The sequence below is a fragment of the Sinocyclocheilus anshuiensis genome, unplaced genomic scaffold (assembly GCF_001515605.1).
Source record: "Sinocyclocheilus anshuiensis isolate Anshui unplaced genomic scaffold, SAMN03320099.WGS_v1.1 scaffold2630, whole genome shotgun sequence".
Classification (NCBI taxonomy): domain Eukaryota; kingdom Metazoa; phylum Chordata; class Actinopteri; order Cypriniformes; family Cyprinidae; genus Sinocyclocheilus; species Sinocyclocheilus anshuiensis.
In genome coordinates, this window is record NW_015537938.1 from 172,601 (window position 1) to 196,628 (window position 24,028).

General features: G+C 35.8%; 1 protein-coding gene and 1 pseudogene across 1 annotated transcript; both read left to right on the plus strand.

The window, feature by feature from the left end:
* Nucleotides 1-1,732: 1,732 nt before the first annotated feature.
* Nucleotides 1,733-19,070, plus strand: LOC107660580 (migration and invasion enhancer 1-like; annotated as a pseudogene).
* LOC107660571 (migration and invasion enhancer 1-like) lies at nucleotides 13,034-15,688 on the plus strand. Its single transcript, XM_016449897.1, has 4 exons — nucleotides 13,034-13,128; nucleotides 14,402-14,499; nucleotides 14,596-14,672; nucleotides 14,770-15,688. The coding sequence occupies exons 1-4, from the start codon at nucleotides 13,100-13,102 to the stop codon at nucleotides 14,851-14,853; spliced, it is 288 nt and encodes a 95-aa protein (XP_016305383.1). The 5' UTR covers nucleotides 13,034-13,099; the 3' UTR covers nucleotides 14,854-15,688.
* Nucleotides 19,071-24,028: the final 4,958 nt, after the last annotated feature.

Here is a 24,028-nt window from a genome sequence, read left to right on the forward strand (position 1 = left end):
AGCCGAAGATGAATACTCTCCAGACAAAAATGCTTCCAACGTTCCCACTGCTGCCTGTTACAAATAATCCACACTACAGATGTGGAGTTTTCCCACACGGAAAGCTATGCCTCTTTGATTCCATCCATATGACAGACGGATCTAAAGCATGCCGACTCCATGATGCCTTTCGCTTTGCCAGTTATTGCAAACCTGCAACAGAAATGGGTCACCAGCAGCGAAATATGGTGGTCATGACCCATCCTGTGTTGTGGCTCAGTGCCAAAGTGATGAGTGAGTGCATTTACAGACAGTGAAAAAAAATCACTGGAGCTTTTGGTTGCTCATAGACGTTCATGCTCCACTGCACTATTCAACTGTTTTAGAGGGTCAATCATGGTCTCCTTTCCTATTGGTAGTTGCCACCTACATCAATGCTCATTTGCATGAAGTTCGGTTAGGCTTACTTCTATTTTTAAAAAAACTTACAGTAACACTTTACTTGAAGGGGTGTGCATAAGACTGACATGGCACCTTCATAATCATGACATGACACATGTCATGAATATGAAGGAGGGTTTATGCATGTTTATGACAACTGTCATTAAGTGTCATTCGCTCAGTTATGTCATTTTTAATGCATATATGACATTATTTGACCTAACCCTACCCCTACCCTTACCCCTAACCATAGCCCATAACAAAGACATCTCAAACAATGTCATCTTTGCATTAAAAATTACATAACTGAGTGAATGACACTTAATGACAGTTGTCATAAACATGCATAAAAAACCTTCATATGATTATGTAGGTGTCATGTCATGATTATGAAGGTGTCATGTCAGTCTTATGCACACCCCTTCAAGTAAAGTGTAACCAAACTTACATTTATAAGACTAAACTTTGTCTTTTATTGCCTTGACATATGGAAGTGATGGACAATTTAGCATCTGTCTTTTGACCAATGAAATCAATCTTTCGATATTTTTCCCCCGTTTTTATATATATGACTAGATATTTATCTATCATGACTTCTGTATCTGAGAACCCTTGAAATGCAAAAAAGGTCCTTCAACAAGCAGCACAATGTGAAGGATCATATTTGAATATGCAAAAACACTCTTTAGCTCGATTATATCTGTGCATGTAAATATGTGACTCTGGACCACAAAACCAGTCATAAGGGTCAATTTTTTGAAATTGAGTTTTATACATCATTTGAAAGCTGAATAAATAAATTGATGTATGCTTTGTTAGGATAGGACAATATTTGGCCGAGATACATCTATTTGAAAATCTGGAATCTGAGGGTGCAAAAAAATCTAAATATTGAGAAAATCACCTTTAAAGTTGTCCAAATGAAGTTATTAGAAATGCATATTACTAATCAAACATTTAATTTTGATATATTTACAGTAGGAAATGTATAAAATATCTTCATGGAACATGATCTTTACTTAACATCCTAATGATTTTTGGCATAAAAGAAAAATCAATCATTTTGACCCATATAATGTATTTTTGGCTATTGCTACAAATACCTGTGCTACTTATGACTGGTTTTGTGCTCCAGGTTCACATATACTCACATATGTGAGCAAGAGGAGTGTTGCTTTTAGTTTTTTTAGAAAGAAAAATGTGCATGCAAGCGTTTATATCCACCACATGAGAGAGAACATCACCTGTGATTGGTTACTGAAAAGGAATTAAACTTGATGAATATTCCTTCTTTCACAAACTACGTGTGTGTGTGTTTCTGAGTGGAGTCGATGAACCCATCAAAGTCTCATCATTGCTTTTTCTATGCTTCTATGTCTTTATAACTTTCCCCTCTCTAAATCTCGCGTTGAGCTTTCTCTCTCACATACACACACACAAGCACACGTTCATCCAGTCACTGCAATTGATTACATGCAGTCTGATGAAATGTTGTCTCTTTTGCTTTGCCATGCAAAATAAAGTGGTTTACACAGATGGTTTAATAATGAAAATCAGTGCAGCAGTGGTATTTTTAGCTGTCAGTGTGGTTTGCTCTTATTTGTGCTGATGAAGCCACATATCTGGCCACCTCAGGTCAGATCCATTGTATTCTCATCCTAAAACATGGTGTGAGGAGGGTATAGGCAAAAAATGGCATCGCTCTGATTGGCTGATCGTGCTGTGAGCAGCATAACACCCATTTATGATATTCATAACGGGCTCTCAGACTTTCCTGACTGCTTCAAAATGGTGAAAATGAATTAATTACAAAGCAAACAACTCAGCCACTGAGACACCATCACTATTCATCATGTCTGAATTGAAATGAGCTTGAAATGACATGAAACACAAAATGTTAACAAATAAAATAAAGCTGCTCCTCCATTCCTGTGTCCATCAGTGCAAGAATTTGATGGTTAATAACCAAATAGTTAGTGAATATTCATAATAATATGTTTTGTTGTGAAAATACAAAGTAAAAAATGCTTTTTCAAAGTTTTTGGAGTACTATTTCATTTCGTCTTTCTACGTCAAAATTTTACATTTAATAAAATGTCGCTGTTTCTTTGTAATTAACTGTCATTAATTACTGCAAATTACTGAAAAGATTTTTTACACGTTTTTTTTTTCAGTGTATTTTTTATTAGTTCTCAATTTCCATGTAATGTAAAGTTGTCCATGCAAAAAAACATGCTGAAAAAAAAATGTTTTATACAACAAATGGTCCGCTATTATCTCTTTATGTAGACGCTACCACACTAAATATGGTCACATTTATTATTGTGTTGGCTTGTCTCTTGATAGCCAGTAAAAACCTGAGTCCTGAATCTAAACCAGTTGAGATTCTCAGTAGGAAAAGATAACAGTCATAAATATCAGAAACAGACATCAAAGCTTTTGAGTCTAAATCGTGCAAACAATTATACTTCCTCTTCAGGGGTTAAATCAGTTCAGCATATTGCTACAATCCATTATGCTAAACTTCTTTTCTATTGTGTATGACTAATTATTCGACCTCTGTTTGATGACTGGATAAAGGTTTTATTACAAAGCTCATGATAACTTATTCCATGACTGAAAGTTCACGCATGACATGTAGCCTGGTAATTCTTCGAATCGGTCATTTCTATCGTGTTCCAGACCATTTACTCCCAATTTGAGCCATAAGGAGAATACACACATTTACACACACACACACATACACACACACACACACTCCCATATGAGCACTGAAGAATGTCTTTTACTAAGATATATTCTTGCAGTCCCTCCAGGTCATCAGTTTCAATTGCAGCCAGACATATATTGAGATGCAACATCAAACACGCTCACCCCTTTACAATGGAGCATAAACTTTTCGGCTGCATTATTTATGATTAGTCTTACAGAGAATCAGCACAGTGAACCTATAACGCAAATATGTCAAGATAATATACAAGATGGGATTTTATTTACCATCTGTGGAAGGTGTGTGTATCTGACTGTGTTTTGCAAAGGAAAAGGTCAGATGTTTGAATCTCACACACATACACGCAGAGAAAAAAAAAAAACTTGAATGGCATCGTGGTCCAGCAATCTATCAGTGAAAATATTATCAAGATCAAATCAATTTCTAAAGCAAACTAATGGACTACTGTGTGTTTATGTGTGAGTGTCAAATGGAAATGTATCTAAATAAACCTCATGACCCCTTTGACACACGTAATATGAAAGGTGAAAGGTCAGGTGTAAGGCGTAGTGGGAGATGAGGTGAGAAGTTGTGAGGGTCAAAGGTCATGCTCATCATGTTTGAACAGCTAATATGTGCTGTATATCATTCTTTAATATAATTTTCCCTTCTTTCATTATTTATTTCCACTTCAGATTTATTTGGGAACCTCTTTTTCTATTGTTTCATTTTATTTCTTTATTTCTTTATTGTAAAGAAGTGACTTTGACTTTTCTTTGTGGGCTTTTCTTTCATTATGTGTCTTAGGCCATGTGCATGTGTGTTTGTTTGTCTGTGCATGTGAGTGAGTGTGTGGTCTCAGCTTGTGTATGTGTTCATGCCTGTGGTCTCCGTACCCCCTGCTGGTGGAACAGAGCACGTATCCTTTCTGCCAAAAGTTACACACACCATTAGACACCACACACAATCAGTCACATGACTACAGCAGATTATTCCATAGCATGACACAATAAAACCGTGTGCAATATAATGAGTTTCAGGGCTCCATCTAAGCAGACAGCGCCATTTGTGTTACAAAGTAATATTTAATAATAATAATAGTAACAAATGAAGTTAATAGAAATGAACATATTAAAAAATAAAGAATTATTAAATATATTAAAAAAATTTGAAAAATGAAATTATCAAGCTTTCACTGTGTATGTACATATTTTTGAATGCTCAATGCAATTTTTTTGGGGAAAGTACAATTATTTGTGAATTATTTTAACTAATGGGGAAAAAATACAATTTGACTCTTTTTTTCTTTATTTTAGGGTGCTTTCACACCTGTAGATCGATTGCTTTTTTTCCGAAACAGGGACTAAAATTATTACAATGTTGCTTTTTATTCTTGGTGCGGTTCGGACACAACAAAACTGTAAAACAATATGATGAGTTTTAGGGCTATATATATATATATAAGGACTGCATATTTTACTGTTAGAATATCAGTTTACATGTTACTTAAATATCACTTACTTTTAATGAGTTACATGTTCATACACACACAAAGTCATTTTATTTAGTAATGATTTTAATAATGATAATAATAATAATAATTTAATTAATATATTATTAATTAACAGATATTAATATTAATAATAAATTAATAAAAAAACTAATTAATAAATCATTAAATATAAACTATGTAATAATTAAATATAAACTATATATAGTTATATACTTTGTATATACTGTATATATATATATATATATATATATATACAGTATTATTAGAGCCCGACTGGCTTATTGTTGGTTTTTTTTGTAGCTGTCGTTATAATAATTTATCATTTTGAGCAGGAGTCCAGGATTCATTGGGAAAGCATTTTTAAAATGCTCCTACTAGGAAGAAGAGCAATAAGACGGCATTATAAAATGAAAAAGTGCGCTTTGATTTTGAATGGCGATGACGTGCTCACCCACAGACATTCACAGCAGGTTCATTTTGAGGTTTGAGACCTTTTTTCTGATTTCTCATTGAGGAAGTCAAAGAGAAGGGGAGGCTACTTATTTCTCTCAGGTTTTGAAGATACTGATGTTGAGGTCAGTCGGAGGCCACAGATAGCACACGGTATCAAGGCTAAAGTGGTGGTCGCAGGCGTAACATATCAAATATCTATCAGAGTTCATCTGACACTCTTCTTTCCCTTTCCTCTTCCTTCCTTCCTTCCTACCTTCCCCCAATAACACCCGATCTCATCGCTCTATTCTTCCTTGTCCATGCATCCTTCTCTTTGCATTCTAACAAAGAGTGTATCTTTGAAGAAGGTATCAGATGCTATGATAGAACTGCCTCTTCTAGATTAATTACTCCAGAAAGACATTCTCTGGAGAGTTTGTGTCTGTAATCAAACCATTAGTCAAACAAATGTCTATGTTAATGGACTGTCTAAATATCAACAGGCCAATTAGTTCAATTCAACTTCTTTTAATGCACATATTCATGAAGCATTAAATTGCTTAATACTAGGGCTGTGCGATATTGAAGAAAAATGCGATATGCGATAACTCATTAAATAATGCGATATTCGATATGCGATACCGATAATGCTTAAAGTGCCACATGCTCAGATGAAACAGTTTTACTCAGCTGTTGCTGAGTCAGTTCTGTGAACTTCTATAACTATCTTGTGTCATATATATATATATGGTTATTTGTATGTATGCATGTATCAAGAGCTCCTGTAAAACCACAACAAATTCCTTGTGTTTGCGCACTCTTAAGTGGTGAATAAAGCTCATTCGGATTCTGATTCTAATAAGAAAGCACCCCTACAACAACTTCTGAAAGTGAACGGTAGTGTTTTACTCAAGCATTACATAAAAATTTCATTTTAACATTAGTGTAATCATTTTAACATGAGTTTAGGAACTGAATAATAAAAAGGAAAAATAAAACACTGCGTAGTATTTACTCTTTGAATTCAATATGAACTGATTCTTATTTAAGCTACAAAAGTTATTTAGGTAAGAGCAGTGAGTGATTTTCTCTTTGTCTTTTGTTCATGGCCCCAAATATTGCAAGCTGTAGCAATATGCATATTGCGATATGTACATTTGCGATATTTCGATAATTTCGATATATTGCACAGCCCTACAGTCAAACAATGCTAGTTGCTGTCTCAATGCTTATATAAGCACCTTACAAGCTGCATCAATCATGTTTTTGTGTTTTATCTGACTTCCAGGCAAATGAACTGGATAAGACATACTGTAGTGAGCCATGAGATCAATAGATTACAATCTGTGGATGTTTCAGAAGTTTCCAAGTGAAGAGTTGGTTGTCTGAAAGTGCTGTCCGCTTAACTGATGCTCATCAGAGCTGATGTAACCTTTAGGGAGCACCAATTCCACTCAGCCATCATGCTCTAGTCTAGTGGATGCAAATGCTCTGGAAATCCTCTGTATGTGTGTGTGAGAGTGTGTGTTCAGGCCTCCTGTCTGATGTCTGAACTGCCAGATTTATCCAGATTACATAGAAAATGTGTCTTTGGTTTTCTTTCTAATTCCTTCAAGTTTACCCTCCTATACAGAGCTGCAGAAACAAGCCGCAGATCCTACAGAAAGGTACTTTTATATCAGAAAATGTATTTGAAATGCTCAGATTTATATTAAAACCTATTTATGATAATATATGATTAGATATGATAGAAAAAGAAAAAGGAAATACAAACTGGAAGAACAGAAGTGCATGCCACAGATACATTCTGAACTGAATTAAATACTATATTTGTAAATAATATATAGTATTCAAAACAGTAGGCACTATGCATGTTTCAAATGCAATGCATCCCAAATGGCGCATTACACACTATGCACTTATACACTATGCACTCAATTGACCCTTCACAAAAACCCACCCTCCTTAGTTACTGTTGCTATGTCCGCCAAGCCATGCCGCTCTCACACTACACATCATGTTCTCACTCAGTGAAAAATACAAGAGCAAAGAGGAAACTGACAACATGCTGAAAGAAAAGACAGTTATTCTGGTATGAAACAAAGTCTCTGCTTTCATATTTTGTTATTTCTTAAGAAATTCAATCAATAAATACTGTTTTGTGGCTCTTTAATGTGTCGTGACAGATCGCTGTAGCGCCTCAGTTCAAGCGCCATGTGAACCGATCGTCTTTTCATATTTACTTAAAGCACAAAATAAACATGAATGAACATCAGAAGGTATTTTATTTCTACTGCGGAAAGACGTCAATACACACCATTTTTCAAGTTTAAGTCCACCGTAGTTAATCTATACTCTCCTGTCTGATTTGTTTGTCAGACAAAATGGTGGATTCTGCGTTATGATTGGTCAGATCGCTTGTCAGTCAAGCTCGTTGCAAATAGTCAATTATGTAGTGTATGAATTAAATGAAGTTATTTTGTCATTCAGCATTAGAGTCTGGAAGCCTCTCCCTCTCCCTTACATTAGTTTTTTTTGGTTATTTAAGTGCATCATCCGGGTATTTAAAGTGCACTTTTTCTTTTTGTGAACACAGCTACTCTATACTACAAAAGAATAGTGCGTAATTATGCAAATTGGGATGCACCTTACATGTTTCCAACAGTACTATGCTACATTGTTGTCACATGACCTTATAACATGGCTAAATTAAATTTAAGGTTAAATTTATAATTTTTAGATTGATTTTATGTAAGAATGTCTTAACTTTAGGCAGTGTGGTCAAGACAGAGATGGTAAACGTTAAGGCTGTGACTTAGCTTAATACATAGTAATACATAGTATATACTGCAAAAATAGTAAAAGTATGTTTGTATGCTATACCACATATTGCCAGTCTTTTAGTTTAAAAGTGAAGAAAGGTATGAGGTGTATATGCACACAACCATTGAAAAGTTTGGAGTCAAAGATTTGAAAAAAGGCTTTTACATTGTTACAAAAGAAAATCTATTTTTTAAATAAATGCTGAAATTTTGAAATTTTTATTAATCAAAGAATCCTGGGGGAAAAAATGTATCACTGTTTCCACAAAAAATATTAAGCAGCACAACTGTTTCTAGAGCACCAAATCAGCATATTAGAATGATTTCTGAAGGATCATGTGACACTGAAGACTGGAGTAATGATGCTGAAAATTCAGCTTTACCATCACAGGAATAAATTTTAAATTACAAAAAAATAAATGCAGTCTTGCCCCTGGTGAACATAAGATACTTCTTTCAAAAACATTAAAAATCTTCCTGACCAAACATTTGACACGTAGAGTATATATTACTCTTATACTGTACTGAAGGAAATTAAATTTGCTGACTTCCCTGTGCTTCAGGTATACAACAGCCATCAATAAAGAGCATGATCTCAACACAGCCACAGAATAAGGAGGATTATGTTGTAAACAAAGCATCCAGTGAAAGCTGTTTGTTTGAGCAACCTGATTGAACCAGACATAACAATGCTGGCTCAGCCAATGGTGTGAGTACATGTGTGTCCAAAAAATAGAAGACAGAGGAATGATTAAAACTAGTATTTTTGTTATTTTGTGCTGCAAGATGGCAGGCTTCAGCTTTAAAAAGCGTGTGGCACTAATACATTGATTCTTCTAAATACTTTGTCTCTATTAATGGACATGATTAAAAAGTCAGTTAACTTAGTTCAAAGAGTTTTCCACATTATTCCCGTATGATGCCTGGTTACAGTTAGTCACTGAACTCACAGAACTGAGTTTTCATGCTGCCCTGTCATTTTAAATGCACACATGCTGGCCTGTTTTTATTTAATCTGAACTATTTCATAATCATTGTCATATGAATTAAGAAAACAGGACATATTGTAATGAGAAGGACATTAACATTTCCCCCTGGAGGGGGTTTTTCCATTTCTACAATAAATAAAGAGCACAATTATCAGATCAAAATGAGAGAAAAAACAGTGCTTCTCTAAAACTGTTGGCATTCAATTCACATGGGAACACTAAAATTAAACTAGCATTATTCAAATTTGACATTTGCCCTTCTGAATCACCAATGTAACATGTAATTGAACAAACTCACTGATTTTATAAATCACAGACTGGAGCTCAAAGTGCTGAGGCTTAATTGAAACACTGCTGACGGGATTACGGAGCGCCTTAACAGTGATCCAGCCTTCATGCCGTGTCACTCAAAAACTCAAAGCCGGTCTAGTCTCTGCCATCCCACCACCTCTAACCACCCATAATTGCTTCCTGACCTTTGCCCTGACAGCCTGACTTTGACCTGTCACGTCCTGTTCTGGTTCCCAAGGGTTGTCCTGTTGGGGATCAGGAAGGGGGACCCCTGAGAACCAGACATGCTAAAACAGGTCCCATAGTTTTAGATAGGTTTAGCGGGGTGAGATATATGGGTGTTGGAAAGCATGCTGGGAAAATGCAGGCTGCAGGTGGCTTATGTGCAGAGAGGGTTCCTGATGGTGGGAAAAGTAAGGGTCTACATTTGTGAAGCCCCTCTAGAGGCCAAAGCGGCAGGTTTAGAGGTACATAAATAGGACAGGAGACGCAAACACGCTAATTCAGTAGTTCCAAGTGAAGCTGGCCTTTGAGACGGGCCTCCCCTGTGGGTTGTGGCACACAGACAGGAAGCTGAGGATGGATGGCTCTTTTTCGCCAGGGTCTAAATCATCCCTCCTTCTCTCCCTCCTTCTCTCCCTCCTTCTCTCGCTCCACCTGGAAAAACAGTGGTGAGAGAAATGTGATCCTGACGGAAGGGTAGGCTGCAGAGGGGTGTAGCTGTCTAAGCTGCTTTACGCCATTACACTAATGGAGATAGATGCGGGCTGGAATCATCTTCCCGTCTTCTCTGCTGGATGGAGAGATTGAAAGAGAGTGAGAGAATATCTGCTGTGATGAGCCGTGAGGGCTAGTGTGAATGAATGTGAGAGAAGAGAGGAGAGAAGGGAAGCTGCTGGGAGTTGAGGACTGATTGTCCATCTCCCATCTCATGCACCTTTATAAGTCTTCACACATTCATGCAGGGAAAGATTATGGCCCGGGCCTATAGAGAATCTGACTTCAGGGGCCTCAAGCTGAGAGAAATCGAGTAATGAGCCACTAGAGATGCAAAACTGATTTTACAATGTGAAATAAATTAAGAATATAGGAGATATTATCTGTTCTTGGTGTCTCCTTAACACTAATCATGGTATATTGTTATGCAAGTGTTTATCTTGTAATGGCAATTTTAATTTCTGAATTTGTGACTGAAAAAAATATGTGCAGAAATTAAACAGTTAATCACTGTGGCAGTACCCTTAAAGGCACTACTCTGTACCTTATTTCCCCTTAAAAGATGCAGATATTACTACCTTAGAGCAATGTTTCTCAAATGGGGGGGGGTAAAGGAACTTCGTGGGGTTCCAGAATTTATGAAAAGCTCATAATTAAATGGAATGTAAATTTAAAATGAATGTGGCTGGGCAATTAATCAAACTAAAATTGCAATATAACCCAGTGGGATTATTAAATCAAAGGCTGCTAGGTTCACTTTATTTACGCATTCACAGCTTTCAACATTTCTATAGACAGACGTTTATAGTAATTCACAGTATTCTGCCAAAATAAAAGATGAACATTTGAAAGTAAAGAAGATTTTTTTTTCTAATTTGGAATAAATGGATAGATTATATTAAACCGGTACGCCCAGATTTTTCTTGAATTGTAACTGTTAAGGTATCTTTTTGTATGAGTTGTAAGCAATAGCTCCCCATGTTCTTTTGTATTAGTTGTTGTTAAGAGGAAGAAAATATAATGCCTATGTAACATTTGAGAAATTTGTTTTCAAGATTGAGGGCATACATATTCTGTATATACATACTTTCCATAGTAACATTAAGGTGTATGTATGTGTTTTCATTTATTTATTTCTTTTCTTTCTTTCTGAGAAATTATGTATGTCCTGATCTCTGTATGTATGAAAAAAAAAAAGTAAAGAAAGTGAAGAATTTATGAATTTGTGATTAATTTAAATGTAATTATTAGACCTGTAATTATCAAAGATTCATTTTTATTTTATGGACAATTGTAATTTACACCCGAAATATGTTTATAATAATAATTGTAATTTATACCCGAAATATGTTTATATCTTTATTTTCAGAGTCTAAACAGTAATATAATAAATGCAGTTCTACATAATTTTCAAATTAAAACAATCAAAATAAACAAACTAAAAAAAGATTCAATATTTTATCTATTTGCATGTCATGTGACCAACATCAGATGACTATGAACATACGAATGTGATGGTAAATAATTGAAATGTAATATTTTACATCTAAGGGGTTCAGCTGACAAAAAGGTTTGGGAACCCTTTCTTTGCCGTACAAATATGTCTGCTTATCATACTACTATGACCCTTTTATGAGTAAATAGGATACAAAGATGTCCCTTTAACGGTAATGGCCCAGTGATAAGCTGTTGTACCCTCATTTTTGCCCTTCTTTTCTGAGAGTGTAAATTTTGTTCTTCCATCTTTATTTCTCATATATTTGCAATATCATCTCTTGTTATTTGGACATACCTGGCCATTATATGTCATTTTTTTAATCAAATGCAGGAGAAACATTGGAAGCTAGAAAAAAAAATAAAGCTCAAAATATGACACATGTGTGCCTCTTCTCTCCCTCTCAAACTTTTCACTTGGCCTGTCAAAACCATTGCGGCGTGGTGTCAGTCGTGAGTCCTGTATGGCATCATCATAATGAGCCCATAATGGTGTAATGCGGCTCCAAATCACCGTGCCTCATTTGAAACCCACCTGGCCCTTAATGACAAATGACACAGCAAATCAGTGCACTATTCTGTGAAAATGACTTCAGGAGTGAGTCATCGGTAGAAGCGAGCCGTGTTCAATCTTAACAACAATCGAGCCCAATTTAACAAAAGCTTTAGCCTCATTTTTCTTTCTTTCTTTCTCTTTACACAGGCAGTGATGGAGCAAATGATTGATGCATGTTTGAGATCTCGTGCATTCTCTTGATGTCTTTGCCCCATCAAAGACGTTTTGGATGTCCTACATCATTTTTTTATGTGTTATAAGCAGGGCCGTTGCTTAAATGAGTATGCTGTCTAGAGTGTGTTTCAATTTTAAGATGAGCTGTCTTGTCTGAATTCAATGAATGAGACAAGTATTCTACAATAATAAATCTAGCAATCTGACAGTTATAGACTTACAGACGTTTAAAAATTGCTGTAACGTAAATATCACTAATAAAGTTAGTTAACTCGTTTAATCTCACCAGTAAATAATAATTAATTGTAAGTAACTGATTGATCAACATTATAAAATCGGGTAGCACTTAATTTTACAGTGTCTTTGTTACACGTTATGTACTTAGTTATAACAGTAAATTATGCATAATTACATGCAACTACACTCTTAAAAATAAAGGTGCTTAAAAGGTTCTTGACATCAGTGATGCCATAGAATAACCATTTTTGGTTCCACAAAGAACCATTCAGTCAAAGGTTCTTTAAAGAACCGTCTCTTTCTTACCTTTTTATAATCTGAAGAACCTTCATTCGCCAACAAAGAACCTTTTGTGAAACAGAAAAGTTCTTCAGAGGTTAAAGGTTCTTTATTTTAGAAGTTCCTTTATTTTAAGGGTAAACCCTAATTAATAGTAGAGAAACCAGGAATAAAACAATTTAAGTTACTTTTTTAAACTGTTTAATATGTTATATGTCATTTTTATATCCAAGTGGTAAAATACATGGGCTCACTCACTGAAGAATTTGGGATGAAATGGGTTAATAGCTGCTGCCATCGTGTGGCTTTTCAACGAAAAGTTTCTGAGGCTGTTGAGCTGCCCTTTTGTCTTAAAAATGCCTCTTCCAGCTGATAGAGGGCGCTAGAGGTTTAGTTTGATATAAAATCAGTCAGAGACGCGGAAGCACAATAGCGTAAAGCACGCAGTGACGCAGCTGGGCAGATATGGGTGTGCAAATAAAAGTTGAATACTGGTGAGTGATTTTACAATAGGTAAATCTGTAAATTATTTAAAATAGTATGTGATTTACAAACGTTTTCCTCTATTCGGGTAAAATGTCTTCACGAATGTGGTAACGTTAGATTAAACAGCTCATGCAGATTGCCTGCTGTCTTTGTTATTAACATAACCCTCTTCATTATCTCGTTTCCTTTATGTATTCATGAATAAATGTCATGTACTAGTTTATCATACATCATGTTTTAACACGTGCTGTTCTCCAAAATTCTCGGCGTTTCTCTTAAACGGGTTTGAAAGTGGTTTAAATAACGGAGCTGGTACGTTACCTCCGAGATTTAAGATGATCCATCTAACTTACTATGGGATTTTAGCGGGAAGACTAACTCCTAAATCTCAGGAAAGGGATTTTCAATTTATACAGAGTAAAAGACCCCCATCCAAACTCTCAAGCAACCCAGGAACCCCTTAAAATACTAGATTTACTTTATAGTAACATTCTAAACAACTTATTAATTTTGACAAACATTAGCTTCTTTAACGTTTAACAGATTAGAAATGCCATATATTTAAAAAAAAATAAATACATTTTGAATGTAAAAAATAAAAAAATAAGTTCTTTGTCTTTTATATGTTTAGGGCTTATTGCAAAGAGATATGATGCACACAGCAACTGAACTGTGAGGAAAGTTATGTGCAATGGTATGAGCTAGATTACTGACTCCAGTAATGAACACAGTGATAGTTATGGTATTCAGAGTCTTTTAGTATGGAGTTTTTACTCTCATAAAGATTACAGTGTTCTATATGGAAGCCCCTTTCTATCTTAGAATAAAAAAGGTAACCGACTTTTTTTTCCCCCTCTCAGTTCTGAGAAAGTCTAAAATTGCAGGATCTAAATTCAGAATTTGGTGATATAAACGAAGGGGAAAAAAAGTCGTAATTTCCTTATTTATTGTTTATTCTATAGTGGAGTAAAAAAAAAACAGTAATGTGAAATGTAAACCTAAAATTCAGAGGAAAAAGTCAGAACTGCAACTGACTTTTTCTGAATTTCTTAGTTTTCCTCAGAAATGCAAGAAACAAAGACCAAATTGTGAGATAAAATTACGTAATTACTTTTTTTTTTTAATTCTGTGGCAGAAACGAGCTTCCATAGTTCTAGTCTTCAGGTTTATTGTCAGACATAAACTCATACACTAGTTACCACCCATTGTCTGTTTGCCTGGATCCAAACGTTTGTTAGATGGCATAAGTACTGTGAGCTTACGTTCACTGTTATGTTGCAGCGGCGGATGAGGGTACGAGCCCCGCTTTCAGGAGCTCAAGCAGGTCGTCACTGCTGAGTTCACTGATGCGGACGTGAGTGGCTTCGTCGGCCGCCAAGGTACCTTGCACATTTATAGCCATGCAGTGATTTACATCTTATGCAAAAATATGAATGTGAGCAAACATCATCAGCTCTTCCGACTCTCTTTTCCAGGGAGCTTTGAGATCGAGATCAACGGACAACTGATTTTCTCAAAGCTGGAAACCAGTGGCTTCCCTTATGAGGATGATGTGAGTAAACATCTCACGCTGTATAACATTTTCACCTATAAAAAGTTGATGATTTTTCACGTGTATGTGTGCATCTCTCTTTTATCCCATCCACAAGATTATGGATGCTATCCAAAGAGCTTATGATGGCCAGCCGGTGGAGAAGATCACCAAGAGCCGGCCTCCTTGTGTCATCCTCTAAAGTTTCACCACTTGACCCTTCACTTTTGGCTTTAAAAATGTCTAAAAGGTCAAGATTTTGAACGGTTCTGTTTACATAACTTAAAGATCTAGAGAAAGAGTGTATTGATGTAGGATCCTTAAACGTCCCCTCCTCTTCACTCCTCCGGTCTGGTTGCTGGACGTAAATGATTATCGTAACTCTAAAGTGAGCAGTTACGGTATGAGGCCTGCAGTCCACGCATCCTTTAAGCAGGAGGAGCAAGATGCGGGGATGCTAAGGAGGAGGCCAATGGAAGGGTTAAGGTCTTTTTTTTTTGTTGAAGCCACATTGCCTAATTGGGTCACTTTTCGTCTGCTGATTATTTGTTTTGGGGGATTTGAAGAGAATATACTAATGTACTAAAACGTTTGCTGTAAGAAGGGAATGCCTAAAGCTTGGGTCATTATTTTTGGGTGTGTCTGAGTAGATAAATTGTCATTTTGCAAGTGTCCCTTCATGTCCACCACCCCATATCAGCATGAAGAGATCTCAAATAAATGAATTTAATATTGTTGTATTTGAGTACTTGAAATGCTTGTTTGAAGTACTGTAGAACACATTCTAGACCAACTTCGCTTGGTGTCAAAGCTCAGGTGTTTTGCCTCTTGCAAGCATTTTGCGCAGTAGTTTAAATTATTATTAGTGTTGTAGTATTATACATTTTTTCATCATTAAATCAAACCAAATAGCTGATTTAAGGGCATTTATATGACTTGCAGACACTGCCGCATGTTGTTGTTTTTTTAGAAACTACTGATGATCCTGTTTATGAAACATCACTCATATATATGGTTAATAAAATAATGAACTATCATCTGGTTTTGTCCTCCAATTGTGTTTAAATCTGCTTTTTACATAACATTATGCCAGGCACACTGGCTTTGGTATGTGTGTCATATAACAAATGTTTGATTTGACAGTAGAAGTAATGTTAAGGAAATAGGAAATTACATACAGCAATTAGTTTGCATGTGTTCTGCCTTCATCTGTATTCTGTTTGTGTGTAGTCAAACTGAACACTGTTACACAAAAACTGTTTCTCTCAGAGGCACACTGGCTTTGGTATGTGTGTCATATAACAAATGTTTGATTTGACAGTAGAAGTAATGTTAAGGAAATAGGAAATTACATACAGCAATTAGTAGTCTTTTTCTGTCTTTTTAATTAAGGCGGTAGATCAAACCTAATTCAATAGAGTGCAGTGGGCTGGAAGTTTCTTCATGAGGTTGTGAGGACAGTGATGTTTAGCTGCTTAACTTGGTCCAACTGATTCTTTAATTTGTTGACATTAAATAAAATACATGGACTGTTCAATTTCTGTGAATTCTGGTTTGATTATAGGCCTATGTTCAGTGTGTTATGTTACAGTAAGCTTTTTTGTCAGCTTGTCCTAATTTAAAACAATATTTGTATTTTAAAATACATATTAAAATATATTATATATGTATGTAAACCTTGTAACACTTTTTTTACATGCAGTGCTACATACTGCTGAAAACAGCTTAAACCTTAAATGGTTTACTGTATTTTGGCCTGACATTTTAGCTGCCAACCATCAGAATGCTGGCCTGTCAAACTAGCTTAGTGAGGTTTGCGATCATTTTTTTCCCCCAGTATTAATTTCCAGCGATGTCGTCGACTTAATTGCACAGATATATTTGAACTGAAGAACTGAGCTGGATGATGACATCTCTTATTTCAATGATGAACTGCCTTTAACTGAAAAATAAGTGTTTGCTATTTGCATTATTGACACTATTTTCCTATTTACTGTAAAGCTGCTTTGACACGATCTATAGTTATATAAATAAAGGTGAATTGACTATTGCTGAAGAGGGCAAGTGTACCCTAAAAATAATTATTTTATGCAGCTGTTGACATTTAGGTTATTTTGATACAACAGTGAACTGTTAAAGAGGATCATTGACAGTGATGAGCAGCTACTGGCCTTTAAAACTCTGTAGGCCTGTCATACAGATGGAGGTGAGCAGCAGCTGTCTCGGTGGATGTGTTGTTTTCTGTCTCCTCGAACAACCAGGTAACCATTAACCTTCACAGGTCAGAATCTAAAGACGAGAATCATGGTGGTGAAGATAAAACTCGAATACTGGTAAGTTTCATTACTAAGTATTCAAGTGCATCTAGCTGTCTTTAAATTACTGTTATTCCTCATTATAAATTCTTTAAAAAATTAAGTGATGTTTTTAAATGTTTCGGCAATGTTTCAAAAAACCTAGGGCGCTGCATATGACATATTTGTTCATCAAACACGCACTTCGAAGAGCTGTGATGCCCATAAATGAAGTGTATTTAGGCGGCATACTCGGAACGAGTCTGGCGATTACGAATATTTACTGCGAATCGGTTCTTTTGAACAGTTTGGACAAAGAGCCGGTTCAAACGCCGATCTAGTGATTGTTTACCTCATCGTGTGGTCCCTGACATCAAAGCGTCGCATATTTACATGCTCTAATTTTTTCAAGTAAACTCGTATGTAGTCATATATATTATCATTTTTCTTTTATTGATAATGGTGTTTGTTGTATTTCATGTGTCCAAGTATAAGTTTGTCGCAGATATGATTCAAGAAAACGGTTATCATTTCAATTTACGTTATAAAATAGTTAAAGTGTATTTACATCATACAAGGAGTCAGGGAGTTGTTGACTGAAGAACCGCGCGGAACGTAAATTAGTTTGTGAACCGGTTTAACCAATTCTATGAAGAAAAAAAGGGCCCAAAAGAACATTCCGTTCGTGAATGCGACATCGCTAGTGTTGTTATCGTGCGATATGGAAAAACCAGTTTAAGCTGTTTTGCATGGCAGCTTCTGAAAAAAAAGCCGGTTATGTATGCAGAAATTACTGAGCACATTTCAAACTGAAGTAACCAGTCTTCTGTGACCCACCAGCGGCAGATGAGGCTACGAGCCGCGCTTCCAGGAGCTGAAGCGGGGCATCTGCGCCAAGGTTCCTGATGCTGAGGTGTCAGGTTTCGTGGGCCGGAGAGGTTGAGTACATATCTGACTGTCCTCATATAGACACAATAATCCACAAATGGCATGCTTTACATAAATTCCTCACGAACTAAATAAACGCCTGTGGGATTGACAGTGACAGTGTCACCTTCCTCTTTCCTGTAGGAAGTTTTGAAGTACAGATCAATGAACATCTGGTCTTCTCAAAATTAGAAACAGGAGGTTTGCCTTATGAAGAGGATGTAAGCATCAGGGAATATTACATTTTTTGCGTGTTTGTGTATATTGTGTGGCTAAATACTTTGTAAAGTATATTGCTTCCTAGTTTTAGACTTGTGTCCTTTTGGGTTAAATAGCATGCAGCAGCCTAGGATCAAGAATACTTTTTAAAGCCAACGCTTTTGAATTTTGCTTGATATACAAAAACTTATAAATGTGGGATCATGCTTTGTCACATATAGTGTAAGTTTGTTTCTGTAAAACAACGTTTTGAAATAGCACAACACAAATGGAATTATGAGACTAGTGCCAAAAATGTGACACAATTGAATAGTAGATTTCATCTCTGCGCACTCTGGACATATTCACTCAATAACCTCATGAGGTGCAATCTGGGATGCTGTTTAAACAGCGTTGAACAGTTTCTTATACGATGGACATTGTTGACTACTTTTCCTTCACTATTCACTCCAACACATCCCTTTAAACAAAAGTACTGTCCGAAAATCTAGAGTTTGGCACAAGTTTGCATTGTCAGACTAAATTCAAGCATTTAATCAAAGCCTTTAGAAAAGATTAAGATATAAAAAATATTTTTAATATAATGAAAAACAAATCCAGTCAAGTCCGTCTAAAATTGTACCTAGTAGTGTTGTGTGTTGTTTACTTATTTTAATTTTCATTATCCTTTTTCTTTGTCTAATCTGTAGATTATGGAGGCCATTGTTAAGGCTAAAGATGGAAAGCCTGAAAAGATCACCAGAAACCGTAAAGAGTGCATCATCCTCTAATGCTTTGGCCTCTGATGCCCATTACCATCTCATCTGTCCGATCCACACGAGCATCTTAATGCTCTATTGCAGAAAATGGTTTAATTGTTTTTGAAGCTCTTCACTCGTCTCCTTTATCACTCTAGTTTTTTTGGACGTAAATGATTGCCATAGCTCAAAGTTCAAAAGTTATGGTATGAAGCTTTAGTCCAGAAAACTCTGAACTCTGAAATAGAATAATAAAGAAGATGAAGTGAAGAGAAGAGTACTTTTTTTTCATTTTATTTAATGGTCAGTTTTCCTGACAGAATAATCAGTTTATTCAAGAGATATGAGGCACACCTAGTCTTATTCTGATACCTAAAACTTACATTTATTGAGTAGGATTTCAAAGATAAAGTTATAGAATGACTTTTAGTGGATACAAAGACACAAATATTGGTAGGGTAATTGGTAAGTAACTGGTAAAATTACTTAATTTGGGGGAAAAAAAACGTTTTTCTTAGAGTACTGAAACTGTTGATTTAACTAGCTCAAAGATAATTGATCATTGTGGTCCACGTAATGTAAAAAATCAATCAAATAGTTTCTGAAAATATTTGCAGATTGTTTTTGATATGTTGTCACATATGCCTACCTAACATTTAACTCTCGTGAAGTCCGTCTGCTTTGGGCTAGTAAATTTATAGACCTAATACATTTCATAAGTTATCATGAATTATGAATCATATTAGACGTTTTAGTGCAGCAGTGAGTTCTTTTGTAGAAATCCTTCAGGTTGTAAGCATTTCTGCCAGCAGTAGAGGGCGTTTCTCTTTGGTGCTGTGTTCTTTCAGGATATTTGCTTTTATCTCAGTTTACACTTCATGCATTAACAAAATGGAGGTGAAACTGTTTATATGGAGCCATCAATAATGAAGATTTCTTAACTAATTGCAAGTAACAGAATGGTATTTATTACCAGCAATCAGTGGCATTTCAGAAGAGTCAGGTGTGTAGTGTACTATAAATATTGTGCACTAAACAAAAATATAAAGTATGGTGATTAAATTCATGTCAGGAAGGCTCAGAGTCAATATAACAAGACAAAACACAGCTAGGGCATTGACACCAACATTTCATTATACCAAAGTGTTAAAGTACATGTAATAATGGTGCATACATGCTTATTAAGGCTAAGATAATATGAGGAAAATTCAGTTAGGAGTTTCCAACACTGCACTGTAATTTTCAAAATGAAAATTGGGTGAACGCCCTTAAAGCAGCGGGTGATAGTTTGTGTGTATGGTTATCACAGAACAGTCAAGCTGGTGTGTTTTATCATAAAACGCCAGAGACTGGAGGAGGGACACACCTACATGTACACACTGTGTGCTATACAATGTAATATGTGCAGTATAGCATGAACGCTGGGGAATAATATCATACAAACACTCTTTCGTGTAAGGCACACTGGTGTTATTGTGAAGAGCAGAGATACTTACAAGAGCAAGAATACTATAAATAACAGCAGTTAAAAACAAATACCTGACAAAGAAAAATCAATTAATTACAGAATTTGATTATAATCATTCTAATAATTTGTCCAATATATCATGCATTCATTTCCTAATCAACATTCAAATCTTGAGTCTGTGAATGTCAGCATTTTGCAAGATTCTACAACATTTGTGTTGTCAGCGTATTGTTGAAAATAACTACGGTAAGACGGGGTAAGATGCCCCTCCACCTTAATTTTTTTCTCTTAACTATAGATGGCAGAAAACCTCATCTCAACTCTTGATGAATGGTTACACCGTTTTTCATTTTGTCATTTCGTCTGAATATCAACATTTTGAGATTTAGTCTAAACAGTTTTAAGGTAATTGATTTAATGTTATGACTGGAAAATAGCGATCTATATGACATGAAAGTTTTTGTGTCTGTTAATTATGGATTTTTTGATAAATTTTTAAATTTGTGGAATAAAAGTTGATTTTATTTTGAAGAAAAAAGTTAAATTAGACTTTTGGGGTAAGATGATCTCCCAGGATTGGGACAGAAGGCCCGAGTGGCATGTTTACATATCTTAAGATATTGGCAATTAAATATTTAAATCATAAGCCTGTATCTATACGTCATAGAATAATTTGACCTAATCCCAGGCAGGGGCAATTTACCGCAGTAGGGGCCATCTTACCCCCCCTATTTTGTGCTATAACAACTAAATTATCAAATGTTTCTATTTATTTCCTATAATAACACATTGGCTGATGCATCATCATCATCCTGCACTTGCTAAACGTATATCTAAATATGTTACAGTTTAAAAGCAAATCCACATTGTTCTTAAGGGGGGCCCATACCTGTAGCCTAGGCTACCAAAATAATCAAGTGTAATCGAATCAACCCAAATTTCAGATTTCATGATGCATTACAGTGGAAATTGTAATCAAATTGAATCATTAGAGTCAAAAAAATAAATATTCGCATTCCTACTTTATCCACCTTATGTCTAACACAACAGCGAATGCAGCTATTTGTAACTTGAATATGCGAGACTTCTGGTGTCATTTGCTTCCAGTTATTTGACCTGATATTGCAAACTGGTATTTGTTATATCATTTTAATTTACTGTAGTAAATACACATACATTGTAGTACACTCTTAAAAATAAAGGTGCTTCAAAAGGTTCTTCAAGCGATGCCACAGAAGAACCATTTTTGGGTCCACAAATAACCGTTCAGTCAAAGGTTCTTTAAAGAACCATCTCTTTCTTACCTTTTTGTAATCTGAAGAACCTTCTTTCGCCACAAAGAACCTTTTGTGAAACAGAAAAGTTCTTCAGATGTTAAAGGTTCTTTATGGAACCATTTAGACAAAAAGGTTCTTCTATGGCATCGTGAAGCACCTTTATTTTTAAGAGTGTATGTGTAGTAAACACATAAATGTTTGGTATAGTATTAAACTAAAGTGACAAAATCCTGCTTAGCATTTACACACACACTATATAAAGCAGCCTTCCTCTCTGACTGGCTAAGTAATCATGGTTCAGTTATTGCTCACGGGTCATGTGATGCTCCTCTCTGGAGATGCAGCTATTCCATCCTTTAATAGGTCTCATAACTGCAGGACTGAGCATTAATTACTCTTTTAGTCCTGAAAGGTCTCTAGCCACGTGAATGCTGACATCATAAATGTGTTGTCAGTGGACTGTAATCATTGCCTGATGTCCCCAGTGAAAATGTGCTCTAATGCACCTGGTATAAAGGTGTGTATTCCTCCCCATGGACTTTAACAATGTAGATATTATTTTAAATGAACACTAGGTAAATTATAAGTTGACTATATTATTAGAATTCATTGTATGTTGGAGTGAGTGATGTTTACCTCTTTCCTTTCATTTGGCATTGTCTTTTTCTTAGTTTTCAGTTCTCAGGCAAGACAGCAGCATCATAATTTGCGGGGACAGACCTGTCCAATCCTGCTCATGAAGGCCAGCTTTCTGCAGAGTTTTGCTGCAACCTGCCTCAAAGTTTCTGGTAATCATGCAGACCTTTATTAGATGGTTCAGATGTGTTTAATTGGGGTTGGAGCTAAACTCTGCAGGAAGGTGGCTCTCCAGGAGCAGGATCGCTTGTCTAAGAGCAACCTGCCTTGCTCGAGGGCACATTAGGAATAATACAAGAGGATGACAGAAGTGCTCTGTTTTCTGAATCCGTGTCACTTGGGATTGAACCTTCAAACTCTAAATGGCAGCCCAAGACCCTTGACCACACAACCCCCGTCTCCATGCTTCAGGTAATGCATCACATTCTGTCACATAAATTGTTGTTTTGTATTGAAATATTGAAAATGATTATTAGTTGTTCATATATATTGAAAGATATAAATTGTGTGTTTGTGTCTGAAAGCTTGTGTAAATTTGAGCGCTGTCGTTACAGTCATGGGGTCATGTGTGCATTGATAATGTGTTGATGCCAGGTTATTGCTTCTTTCAAAAATCATTTTCCCAGCCGTGTTCATCCCAAACCCAATGTACCATGGCCAAAATTGCTGTAAAAATAGTGGCCGGTTTTCCCTAATTCAGAGTTGGGGCCAGCGTTTTCTCCCCGCAGTCATATATATGCTTGCGGCCACATTATTATTTACTCTCTCAGAGCAGATTTTTTTTCCATTCAAATTTAAATTAATATCTTTTAAATATAAATGTCAATTTTGGTGCTTTCACTAATGAATCAAACAGTGTAGTTGAGAAAATGTCATCAAAAGTTAATATTTTTGTACTTTTTGCCAGGGAAAAAAATTGTATAAAACAAATCACTGATTTTTTTCCCTCATAACAGAGCTGAAATATTGAAAAGGCAAATGTAAGTGTAAAGACATACTGTAAGCAAAACATAATCAGTTTGAACCGTGTGACCAAAAACTCAGTTACAATGCCCTCACTTGCGATGTCAGAGTGATTAAACCATTATTGTTAAAAGGGGAAATGTCACAAACCTGGCTTGAACAGAAAGTGAGGGATAAAGACAAAATATGCATTTTCAGAAAACGCATTAAGCATTTAAGAAATAAAAAAAAAAATACCAAAAAAAATAAATAAAACCAAAATGTCTGTTTTTTTCTTCTTCATCATAATCCATTAAACTGTAATGTGATGAATGGTAACATACAAATCAGCTTATATTGAAACATTTTTTAAATAAAACTGTTATATTTTAAACTTTCTTTTGCATTACATCCTAAAGAGAGTTAAATCTATCAAATTGTGTGGCCAGGTTTAGTGTCCTGAGTAGTAATGAATAGTAAGACAGGAATATAAAGGGAACACAAATGGCGTTTCCAGAGAATGACCTGAACCAAGAAGGTTCACAGAATCATCACTCTGGGTGAAAAGTGAATCAGCAAATTTGTTTTATTTCCGGGACTTGAACGAGCTCTCATTGGCTCAAGGGGCAGCAGTGTTTACGTGACTCAGCGGAAAAAAGGTGAAATATCAAACTGATGTGAGGGTCGTGGAGGGGGAAACCCCTTAAAGCACCCCCCCAACCACCTTTACAGGGGTGTAGACCAATACTCTACGTGAAGGGAATCCCAAACCTCTATGCAGCTTGACATCAGAAGGCAAGATAGTTTTACTGATTAGTTTACCCTGCTTATGATGAGCTCCACATTAAAAGTACACATTAACCTCTCTCTCTCTCTC